Below are 12918 nucleotides of genomic sequence, written 5' to 3' on the forward strand. Positions count from 1 at the left end.
TTGGTCATTTTATTTTCATATTTAATTTATTTTATGTTAATGTATTTTTAGGTATTTTGTATTTGTTACTATTAACTGAGTACAATACATTTGTCATTTTTATTTTTTAATTTTTTTTAAGTTTTATTTATTTTTTTTAGTAATCTCTTCACCCAGCATGGGGCTCAAACTCATGACTCCAAGATCAAGAGTCACATGCTCCTCTGACTGAGCCAGCCAGGCCCCCTGCCATTTTTATTTTTATTTGGTTGTTACTAGTATCATATTTTTAATAATAAGTATAACAAATAATCTTAATTCCAGTTTTTTTAGTATATTCTCTTAGGTTATTTTAGATAATCAATCAAATAATTTGGAAAGAAAGACAATTCTGTCTTTTCCAATATTTACACAACTTACAATATTTTCTTATTGCATTAGCTAAAACATAGGAATTATCTTTCCATTAAAGGTCACAAGCAACTCAGCTTGAAATACCATTTTGGACTTCCCAGTATATTTTATGGTTATTGGACTTTGGGTTTACTGCATCTTTTGGATTCAGTACAGTAGTTTATATTTTGCTATGAAATTATTGAGGTTCTCCAGATTTTTGGATTTATGGCCTTAGACCTGCCTCCATTCTCTAAATCTCCAACATTCTATATTTAAAGCTCCTTTCTCATTTCTAATCATGTTTGCTTTGGCTTTTGTTTTGTTTTCTTTTGTTTAGTCCTACCTGGGGTTTGTCTATTCAAGAATTATCTTTAGACTTTATTATCCTAATATCTTTATTCCTATCCTCTATTCCATTACTCTCGCTTTTTATGTTAAATTCTTTTTTGCTATTTTCTGTAAACTTGGTTTTGTTCTTTTCCTGATTTAAGTTTTACATTTTATTTTCAAGCAGGCCATTCATTTTTAACCTTTTTCCTTGAGAATATAAAACATATTTAAGAAAGTCTGCAAAACAAAAATATAAAGCTCAGCAGTTTATCATAAGGCAAATATGCATGTGACCTCCACTAAAATCTACAAATAGAGCATCTCCAGAAACCCAAGACCCTCCTTATGCACTCCCAATTCACTGCCTCTCTGTTCCCAGTGAGGATAGTCACTAGGATATTACAATTAGGATATTACATTAGATTGGGTAGAAATCTTTAATATAAATGGATAATGCCAAACTGTATTCCAAAGTTGTCCCAGTTCACAACCCCATCAGCAATGTATAAGAGTTCCTGTTGCTTCACATCCTTATCATCAGTTGGTATTGTCTATTGTAATTATTTTTCAATTTTAGCCATTCTGGTAAGAGTGTAACCAACATCATATTGTAATTTTGATTTCTATTTTTCAGATTACTATTGTGGTGGGGCTCCTTATCATGTTTCACACTGGGTTGTCTTTTCCTTAATGTTTAAGTGAGGGGTTTTTTGTTTGTTTTGGATATAAGTTTTCTATACTTGCATGTAATGCAAAATCTTCTATTTTACTCTCATTTGGGTATTATTTTATGAAAAGTTTTTCATTTCAAATACATTAGTCATTTGTTTATGATTAATACATTTTGAGTCATGCTTAAGAAGTGTTTTCCTACTCCAAGGACATGAAGGTATTCTTATCATCCTCTCACAGTTTTATTGCTTTGACTTTCATATGTTCATCTATAGTCCATGATAAAAATGCCTCCATGAGCAATTATGAACATTCCTGAAATAAATGAATTAATAAAAAGTCTCAGTAAAAAAATAGAAGATCTAAAGAGCCAAATGAAAATTTTAGAACTCAAAAATGAATGAAATAAAAAGCTCCATAGCTGGGCTCAATGTCAGAATGAAGGGGAATGAGAAAAGAATCAGTGAACAGAAAAATGGAACAGTAGGTAGAAATTACCCAAATTGAACACCAGAGAGAAAATCGACAAGAAACAAAAATGAAGAGAGCCTCAGTGGTTTATGGTCTAACATTCATGTCACTGGAGTTACTGAAAGAAAGGATTAAAAAAGCAAGGCTGGGGCACCTGGGTGGCTCAGTCAGTTAAGTGTGGGCTCTTGATTTCAGGTCAGGTCATGATCTTACAGTCATGAGTTTGAGTCCTGTATCAGACTTCACGCTGCCAGCTTGAGTCTCTCTCTCCCTCTTTCTCTGCCCCTCCCCCACCCATGCTTGCACTCTCTCTCTCTCTCTCTCTCTCCCCCCCTCCCTCTCTCTAAAAAATAAATTAATAAACTTTTTTTAAAAAGTAAGGCTGAAAAATACTTGAAGAAATAATGGCTGACAATGCCCCAAATTTGGCAAAAGACATTAACCTAAAAATTCAAGAAGCTGAGCAAATCCAAACAGGATTCTCCCAAAGAAATATGCACCAAGACACACCATAGTCAAACTTAAGAAAACTAAAGACAAAGAAAAATCTTGAAGTAAGCCATTAAAATAATGATAATTTACCCATAGGGGAAAAAAAAACAATTAGGAAGAAAAGATTCTCTGTTTTCTAAAACCATTATAATAGTAAGTGTCCTGTTTATAGTTTATAATTCCTTATTTCCTCCTTAGAATTCTTTATTTATATAAATGCTTTATTTCCTGTTTCTATTCTTGCCGTAGGGTATTTACATGGTTGCCATAATTTACTGTTTCATCTTACTCATAGTGTAAGTTTCCTTTGCTATTATGGGGAATATTTCTAAACATGTGAAAGTTAAACAGCACACTTCTAAATAATCCATGAATCAAAAAGAAGCCTCAAAGGGAATCCAAATATATTTAGAAAGGAATGAAAATAAAGCATGACATATCAAAATATGTGGGATGCAGCTAAAGTAATACTAGGGAAATTTGTAGCACTAGTTGCTTTCATAAGAAACAAGGAAAGGTCTCAAATCAATAACCTAATTTCCTACCTCAAGATACTAGAGAAGAAAGAAAATCAACCCAGAGCAAGAAGGAAACAAAGAAGATAAGAGCACAAATCAGTGAAATCACAAACAAGAAAATAGTTGAGAAAACCAATGAAACAAGGAGCTGATACTTTGACAAGATCAACACAAGTGACAAACCTCCCCTAAGAAAAAAAAAGATAAAGGGCACAAATTACCATGTCTGGAATGAATTGGGAATGTAACTTCAGACTCTGCAGACATCAAAAGATAATAAGAGAATAATATGAACATTTTTACACAAATAAATTTAACAACATGGATTAAATGGATCAACTTCTTAAAGAACACAAAACTACCATAACTCACACAATATGTAACAGTTTAAATTACACTATAACTATTAAGGAAATTAAACTTTTAATTTAAAAACTCCCCAAAACAAAATCTCGAGGCCCAGATAGTTTCACTGGATAAGTCTACCAAATACTTAAAGGAATTAACACCATTTTCACATACTGTTTCCCAGAAAATAGAATAGGAATGAACACTTCCAAGTTGATTTTATGAATCCGGTATTACGATCTACCACAACCAGAGAGAGAATACAGTAAAAGAACACTAGAGACCAATATCCCTAATTAACATAGATGCAAAGATCCTTAACAAAATATTAGCAAGTAGAATTCAGCATATATAAATAAAATTACATATCATCTCCAAGAGGGGTTTATTCCAGGGATGCAAGGCTGGTTCAATATTCAAAAGTCAATCAATGTAATCTATGATATTAATAGATGAAAGAAGAAAATAACATGGTCAGATCAACTGATACAGAAAAAGCACTAACAAAATTGAATATCCTTCCATGATAAACAAATCTTTAGAAAAATAGGCTTAAAGGAGAACTTCCTGAACCTGAAAAAGAGCATCTACAAAAACCCTACAGTGAACACGATACTTAATGGGAAAAGACTGAAAACTTTCCCCCTAAGATCAGAAACAAAGCAAGCATGCCTGTCCTCACCACTATCGTTCAATGTAGTATATATAGTGCTAGAAGTTCTAGTTAATGCAACAAGGTAGGAAAAGCAAATTAAAGCATACGAATCAGAAAGGAAGAAATAAAACTAACCTTATTTGTAGATGACATGAGTGTATACATAGAAAATACCAAGGAATCTCCAGAAATAATCCCTTAGAACTAATCAGTGAGTTCAGCAAGCTCACAGGATACAAGATAAGCATACAGAATTCAGTTGTATTTCTCTATATTAGCAATAAGTGTATGGGCACCGAAATTGAAAACACAGTCCTATTTATAATCACTCAGAAAGTGCACAGGGGTAAATCTAACAAAATATGTACAGGACACGTACACTGAAAAACTACATAATGATGATGAAGTAAATCAAAGAATTCTACGTAAGTGGAGAGACATACTGTCCTCATGAATTGGAAGAATCAGCATAGCAATGTTATAAATTCTCCTCAAATTGATATGCAAACATAGTGCAATTCCTATCAAAACCCCAGCAAGTTTTTTTTTTTGTAGACGTAGACAATTTTATACTAAAATGTATACAGAAAGGAAAAGAAACAATTTTGAAAAAGAACGAAAGGGGAGGAATCAATTTTATTTCAAGACTTATAGCCACAGTAGGCAAGGAAGAGAGATAAGTAGATAAATGGAACACAACAGAGAACCCAGAAATATGCCCAACTGATTTTTGAAAAAGGTCAAAAGCAATGGAGAAAAGATAGCCTTTTCAACAGATGGTGTTGGAACAATTAGATATCTATGGGTAAAAATAACAACTTCATCCTAAGTGCCATAGTAAAAAGTAGACAAGGTCTAACCACTCTCCGAAGTGGCTGTGCCAATTTACACACCCACTAGACCTGTCTGAGGGTCCCCAGTGCTCCACATCCTGGCTTATTCTTGGGAGTTTCAGTCTTTGTAATTTTAGACAGGAAAGTACTGAAGGAACTTACTTCCCCCAAAATGAGATCGTAAGCCAAGACACAAGAGAAGAGGGGATCTAACAAAGGAAAGAGAATTCGAGGTGATAAAAGAAAAATGTCCCAGCATGTACATGAGTAGTGTAGACAGACCACTTATAGATTGACGAGTCCAGATTAAAGCAGGACAGAGAGGCTCCATGGAACTGTCTCTAAGAAGAAAATAAAGCTGACAGAACATCTGATGAGTAGGATTACACTCAGGGTATATTTTCAGTTCTCTTGGGGAGATTGGGGGTGAATTAGAGACAAGCACATAGGACACTAAACAAGCAATAAAACAAAAAGAGTTAAGACTTTAGAATAAAAGACAAAGATCGTATATAGTACATGGTTTATTTGACTATGTGGTTTGCACGTATTTTCTCAAGGTCGATAGTTTGTCTTTCATTCTTGTAACGGGTCATTTGTAGCACAAAAGTCAATTTTTGCTCATTATATTTTTGGTGTTACTCCAAGAACTCTTTTCCTAACCTTAGATCCTAAAGATTTTCTCCAGTGTTTTTTTTCTAAAGACCGTATAAGTGTGTTTTTTTTTTACATTTAAATTAAATTAAAATTAAAATACATTAAAATTAAATTAAACCCCAGCCACAGCACAACAGAGTTGGTCACAGTAAATTGCTGGGATGTGCATTTACTCATGTGGGTGATGATTGGTCTTGGGCATTACCTGAGGCACTAGGTACTTACTGTAGCTTAAATAGATTTTCCCTGATTATAGAATCTTAATTCTTCAGTTGGAAAAAATCGTTGTGTGCTCTGTAGCAAGTACTGGGCTGTGGCTTTGAATTCAGAGCAGGCATACTTTAACAAGTATCTAGCGTGAGACACCATTTCAAACTTATTATGCAGACTTGGCGGTGGGTGCCTTGAGAATCTTGTTTCAGGCCTTTCTGTTCCATTGAAGGAGACTTACCTAGACCTGTCTGCTCCCCGCAAATTATCTCCTCCTTCCTCTTCCAGCGTTAGGTTGTTTTATCCCCACAGAGTGCGATGTGATAAGCAATTTACATGAGTGTAGCTAGTGGACCATGCGATGTGCTGCCTCTTTCCAGGGATCTGTTCGTGCCAAACAGGCTGCACCTCATGTCGTTCAGCCAGGGTGGCAGGCAGCAATGGAGAGATTGGGAGAGAGAGCCGTTCCCAGCCAGCACTGTTGTAAGTTCTGCGTGCATCTGTGAATAAGACAGACCCAGATCCTTCGCTTACACTCTGATGGGCGGAACAGAAGATAAACAGAATGAGTCCATCTCAGGGCATGTGAGAAGGTGGTAAATGCTATGGTCAGGGGAGAGAGCACAGGAGAGTGAGGGGGATCCAGGGTGGGGCAGAGGGAGGGAGGGAATAGGGAAAGGCAAAAGTGGGACATCAGGGGGAAGAGAGTGGATCTCTGGGGAAAGAGTTTCTACATTTTAAGTGCCTGACATTAAGCTTTTGATTGTCAAGGTATTCATTTCAAAGACCTCCATCTCAAATAAACACATTGCCCAAAGTTACAAGTCACACAACAAATAAGGAGCCAGGCTGCCCCAGCCATGAAGTTTCCCTCCCCGCTGGGCGACCCAGATAACTGACCTCTTGAGTTATCCTGCTTTTCCCTTCCCATGCCCTAATTCCTGCTCTTAGGGTTTAAACTCACCAATAAAGAACAAACCCGTGAAGCCCTAAACACCCCACCCTGGACCACAGTAAAGGCAGAGCCCCAGGCCCCCTCTACCCTTCACCCCCTATCATGACACCACTACATGGCCCTGGGTATGCTGTGTTCCCTCCAGGAACTGCAGCCAATAAGCTTTGTTTTGTCAAAGTTCCCTGACAGTTGTTGCTGAGGAGTGTTTTGCAATCATTTCAAGAACCACGGGGCTGGTCTAGCCACAAGTGTCTGTGGGGAGCTCATCACAGGTAGCATGGGCCCAGGTGAGTGCCTCCAGGCATTCCTGATCAATAGCATCACTATCAATAGGCTGAGACCACCACAAAACAGTTCCCATTGCAAGAGCAATGACTGACTTCTCAGTCCTTCTTCATTTCATGGCATCTCTAGTTGGAAGAGAACCTGAGGGGTCTGTTAGGGAACAAAGTCCCCACAGCCTCAGCCCAGCCCTCGCCAGCCAGCAGGAAGGGGCCTTGCCCAAAGCACATATCTGGTGTGCAGGATTGAGGGGCCCAATCCCAGCTGTCCCTGAGTTCTGTGTGTTCTGTGGATCAGCAGGACAGGCTGCCGCATACAAAAGGGGGCTTGTACTGAACGACCTGGCCCTGCACACCTCCTGTGCACCTCCACTGTGGAATGTTGTTATGGGTGACAGTGTTGTTAGGGCTCCCTCAGCTGGACTCCATGCTCAGGGTGGACTTCAACTCCAGAGACTGGAGACATCACTAAAAGCAATAAAAGCAAAAGCAACCTTCCCGGCCCCCGGCCCGTAGGTGGGGTGGCGGAGGCTCCTGGCAGTGGTTGGTGCAGGTATGGCTCTCCTCCTGCTGGCCTCCGCCCTCAGTTCTCCTCCTCCAGTCTGTCAGTCATCATTTTAGATCAAATTAAAAGAGCAGAAATTGAAGCATAAAGTAGGTAAAGGATAAATTAACTTGAGGCTTAAAAGATGAAAATTTGGCCCTGGACAATACCCTTGACCTATGGCTGTCCCTTTTTATTTCACTTCCCTGGAAGTCTGTGTTAGTGAGCAGTTGGGTGTGTAGGTGACAGCAGCTAGGCGTGGAGGACTCAGCCAGCAATGGGAACAAGTCAGTGAGGGTGGGTGCCTAGGGCTGTGAGTTGCAGAAGGCAGTGACTTCTCATTTCTGCAGGCTGGCGATGCGCGGTCCACTTGAGGCTGCAGGGAGGTGGGGGGGGGTGGTGGGCAGGCGTGCTCTGAGGGTTTCCTCCTGGGCTCCAAGCTTTCAAAACACTTGAACTGCATTTTTTCCTTCCCTGGTTTTTAATTTTCCAAGACATGTTTATTTACACAGCATTTATTGAAATGCCACACCTTATCACATTGTGAATCCTGTGACTGTAACATGTGGTGGTTGCCCTCGGGGAGCACACAGGACATAAATAACTACAGCTAGATAAAATAAGTCTCCAGCAGATCTGGGGGCGGAGTGCGCTGCCCAGAGAAGAAGCAAGCAGCTCCGGAGAGGGAAAACCAGACAAGTCCTCAAGGATGACATGGGAGTTGGGTCTTGACAGATGAGTAGGAGTTTGATAGGCCATGACATTATAGTGAGGAAATTGCTGACCCAGGGAGCGGAACATGCCAAGACACAGAGCTATGATAACATGTCTCCATACATAACTCAATAGGAGTAGCATTCTGTTCATTTCCTTTTGTTTTTAATGTTTATTTTTAATTTATGTTTGAGAGAGAGAGAGCAGGAGAGAGGCAGAGAGAGAAAGAGTGACAGAATCCCAAGCAGGCTCCACAATGTCAGCACACAGCCCGATGAAGGGCTCGAACTCACAAACCATGAGATCATAACCTGAGCCAAAATCAAGAGGAGTTGGACACTCAACTGACTGAGCCACCCAGGAGCCCTTCTGTTCATTTACTTTAATCTCTTTCTGTGACTCCTCTGTAACTGTCTGTTACTATCACTTAAGTTTCTTCAAGCTTATTTTTTTCTTTTTCATTAATTGCTTTGAAAATCGGAATTTGAAGTTATTCCTCCTGGTGTGTGTGTATGTGTGTGTGTGTGTGTGTTTCCATGGCTTTTGTCAAGATAAATCATTTGGCTTTATTACTTAAAGAAAACTGAACCAGGGTGCTCTGAACTGAGGCATTTTCACATGATCTTAATTGTGTAGCTCAAGTGTACCCACCAGGGCAGAATGCCGTTTTAATTGTGAGATCTGTCTGTGTTCCTCTGTCTAGATTAAGTTTGACAGTGTCGGGGTGTGTGTCTGCTGTGAAATGCAGCACCAGTCATCCGGCTGCAGCAACCTTGGGGAGACGCTGAAGCTGAATCCGCTGCAGGAGGACTGCAACGCCGTGAGGCTGACGTTGAAGGTGATGGCCAAGGGCACTGCTTATTCATGCATTCCATCCCATGCATTTACAGACATTTTAGGAGGGCTTTACTCATGTATCTATTCCTTCCACTTCTTAATTCATCTCTGTAGCTGAAATGCAAGAGGGAATATCTTTCCGGAGAACATTTTATAGGATTATAGATTTTCACTTTAAAGGTGTTGCTTTCTGGATCTCGTTTTCCATTTTTACCATTTCACTTTCCTGCCTCTGACATATGTGGAGTAGGATATGAATGGTTGAAACAGGTCTTTACAAATGTGGATGTGATGCATTCTACTGCTTTTCTAACATTTTTGCTGGTACACCATCAGGGAACAGATGGGCATTTATTTTGCCTTTTTTAAAGATATTTGGAGAAAGACATTTTACAATTTCCCACAGCAATCTATTCTTGTGTACAGCATCTGATTTTTTTAAATGACATGGAAAATTGTTTATATTATTCCTTTCTTTTTCTTCCTGCAAGTTTTTTTTTTCTCCTGAAAACCAAAATTGGCTGCTTAAAAATGCATATGAACAATGAACCCAGTTCTTCTCTTTTCCCTGGGTGAAAATGTGCTAAAACTTTTCTAAAAGGATGCAGCAAGGTCAAAGGAATGCTTTATGGTGATAAAATTGTATTTACAGTATGTAGGGAGCTCTAGAGTATGTCCATAGGGAACACAGTATGTGGGGAACTGGAGACTCGAAGAGTCACCCTGGAATCGGGGGAGAAAGGAGGAAAGTGTTGCCCTCTGGAATTGAGTACCTGGGTGTCATTCCAAATGCTGGCAACAATGACCTGTTGGTCTGGGTGAGCTCCCTATTAGTCCAGGGCACTGTGAAAACATGTGGCAAATGGGCAGTGACGTAAGAGAAATAGGAAATGTGCCTAAAGTACAGGGTGGGACTGACTTCCTCTCGCAGAGTGGTTCCAGCAGCTCTCCAGAGTAACAGATCCAGGAGGCTCAGAGGAACCCAGACTGCAGCACTCAGGGGCCTGTCCTCTTATGTGCAAGGTGGTTCTTGCCACCTCACGTTGCATACAACCATGGTTTCTCTCACTATGGGCTTGCACAGGGTCAGTGTCTGAGGCCCACCGTGGCCTTTCACAGCCCTCCTGGAATGGGGACATGGGCAGCTAGTGCTCACTCTGAGATCTCATTCTGACAACTCCTAAGTCACCTCCTGACTTTTTCTTTCCATATTTAAAAAAAAAAACAAAACAAAAACAGGGGCGCCTGGGTGGCTCTGTCGGTTGAGCATCCGACTCTTGATTTCAGCTCAGATCACGATCTCACAGTTCATGGGATGGAGCCCTGCTTCAGGCTGTGTGCTGACCATGCAGGGCCTCCTTGGGATTCTGTCTCCCTCTCTCTCTCTGCCCTTCCCTGGCTGGCACTCTCTGTCCCTCAAACTAAATAAACATTTTTTTTAACTTAAAAAATTTTTTTTTTAATTAAAAGAAATTTTTAAAGGGTATTTCTTGCTGCCTATAACAAGACAATAGGTAATTATAATTAAATTACAGTGCAGTCACTGCCCCCTGGAAGAGTGCACAAATCCCCTAGGGAATCTCTCAGTCTGGAGGCCACATGGGTGCGTGCATGCAGTTAAATAGCTATGTCATGTCCCACTCAGTTGATGGGCTAGAGGTATTTGGTCTGAAGTCCCAAGACCTTGGAGTCCTTTATGACACCTGTACTCAGTGGTACCCTCCCAGGACCTGTCTTCTTGACTCTCTATCCCCTGAGGAGTGGCTGTGGCCTGAAAGATGGTGCTGGAACCACAGTGCTCCCTCTAAGAAGGCCCAGGCTGGGCTGACAAGCCTGCAGTCCCACCCACCCTTTCCCAGTGTCCCTGGCTCTGGTGCCCTGATGAGGAAACCACTTGGGAGAAGATAACTACAATGAAACAAAGTGAAGGAGACCTAAACAGTTCAAGTCAGTGCAGGGGAGTCTTCTCAAACGGCTCATCCCCATGGGTGTTCAAATTGCCCAAGACAATTGTGAGAGCTGAAGGCCTGAGAAAAACTACACCAAACTTCTGAATAAATTTGTTTTAAAAAACTTCTCCGAATGTAGGAACTGTCAGAGCTGGTGGCATGAGGCTCCGAATAAGGAGGATTTATGATTGAAAAAGAGGGAGAAGTGAGCAGCCTGCCCCCCAGCTGAGGGCCGGTAATGAGAGCAATGGCCTTGAGTGTGTAAGGTGGGGAGCTGAGTTTCATCTGGAATCTGGTAGATGAAAGACACTTGGAAGGGAGGGTCTGTTTACTGCCGTCCTCTAGCTTTGTTATTTTCTCAAATCATTTTGGCTATCCTAGTTCCTCTGCATTTCCGTGTAAATTTTGGAATCAGCTTATCAGTTTCTCCAGAAATCCTGCTGGGGTTTTGATTGGAGTGGCATTCACTCTGTATCTCAGTTTGGAGAGAATCGACATATTCGTGATATAGCTCTCCATTTACTTAGGTCTTTAAACATTTTTTTTAATGTTTATTTTTATTTTTTGAGAGACAAAGAGAGACAGAGTGTGAACCAGGGAGAGGCAGAGAGAGAGGGACACACAGAATCCAAAGCAGACTCCAGGTTCTGAGCTGTCAGCACAGATCCCAACATGGAGCTCAAACCCTCAAACCATGAGCTCATGACCTGAGCTGAAGTCGGTCGCTTAACCAACTGAGCCACCCAGGCGCCCAGTTCTTTTTATATTCTACTAGTGTTATACAGTGTTTGAGATATCGATGTTAACATATTTTCTTTAGTATTTTTGCTTATGGTATTTCATGTTTGTTAGTGCTATTTTAATGGTGCTTAAAAGTTTTTTAACCATCTCTTGTTCATTGCTAGTATATAGAAATTTGATTTTTGTTACTGATCTTGTATCCTGTGATCTTGTTAAACTCACTTAATAGTTCTTGTAGCTCCTTTATAGATTCTTTTGGATCTTCTCTGTAGGCAGTCATGTGAAATGCAATGAGAGGCAATTTTACATCTTCCTTTCCAGTCTGAATACCTCTTCCTTCCTTCCTTCCTTCCTTCCTTCCTTCCTTCCTTCCTTCCCTCCCTCCCTCCCTCCCTCCCTCCCTCCCTCCTTCCTTCCTTCCTTCCTTCCTTCTTTCTTTCTTTCTTTCTTTCTTTCTTTCTTTCTTTCTTTCTTTCTTTCACCTCATTGCAGTATTGGATAGACATGGTGAGAGCATACATCCTCGCTTTCCTGATTTTAGGAACTAAATATAGTGTTAGCTCTAAGTTTTTCTATAGATGCCCATTATCAGGTTGTAGAAGTTATCCCTGGTTTTCCTAGTTTCCTGAGAGTTCTTTTTATCATGGATGGACGTTGGATTTATCCGTCTTTTTCTGCATCGACTTAATGTTCATGTACTTTTTCTTTTTTGGTCTGCTAACATGGTGAATAACACTGATTGACTTTTGACAGTGAACCAGACTTGCATCCCCAACATAAACCACAGTGGGCCATTTTCCCCTCAGCTCTGCTGAGTCTGTTGATGCCTCAGAGACATCCTTCATGTCTGTGATTGTGCCTTTCCATTTGATTCTTCCATATAGCCTCTGTCTCTATGCTGAATTACCTACATGACCCTGCACATTGCTCACCTTTTCACTAAAGCATCTGTCCCAAGTGAACACATGCTCATGTTTCTCAACATGGAGATTCCCATGTCCCTAGAATTTGGGTTGGTTGGTTGCCGTGTGACCTCAGCTGTCTGATGGATTCCAATTAAGTTGTGAATTTACAGAGTGTCCAGCGTTTGGTCATTTAAATGGTAGGGGCAATGCTCTTTTTAGCTTTCTGCATCATTATCCATAATTGAATATTGAATATTGCTACAGAGAAAGACCTTAAAGTCAGCCTAATGCTTTCTCCCTTTTGGGCATGTGGTGGTCATTAATTCTGTTTAAAAATACTTCTAGCTCTCTAACTTCCCTCAATGTGGTAAGATTGTACTTCCTAGTCTCCTTGTGGTTGTTCAGTGCCACGTGAGCAAAACTTCTATGTA

The 12918-nt window shown here is 40.3% G+C and overlaps 1 protein-coding gene across 2 annotated transcripts in view; it reads left to right on the forward strand.

Moving 5' to 3' along the window:
* FAM189A1 (family with sequence similarity 189 member A1) overlaps positions 1–12918 on the forward strand; it is a 434865-nt gene that overhangs the window by 342314 nt on the left and 79633 nt on the right. For both annotated transcript variants that reach the window (XM_015543684.2, XM_042988240.1), the window contains one exon: positions 8759–8893. In XM_015543684.2, the coding sequence (XP_015399170.2) occupies positions 8759–8893 (135 nt within the window). The remainder of the gene's footprint in view (positions 1–8758; positions 8894–12918) is intronic.

This window comes from Panthera tigris, chromosome B3, assembly GCF_018350195.1.
Source record: "Panthera tigris isolate Pti1 chromosome B3, P.tigris_Pti1_mat1.1, whole genome shotgun sequence".
Classification (NCBI taxonomy): Eukaryota; Metazoa; Chordata; class Mammalia; order Carnivora; family Felidae; genus Panthera; species Panthera tigris.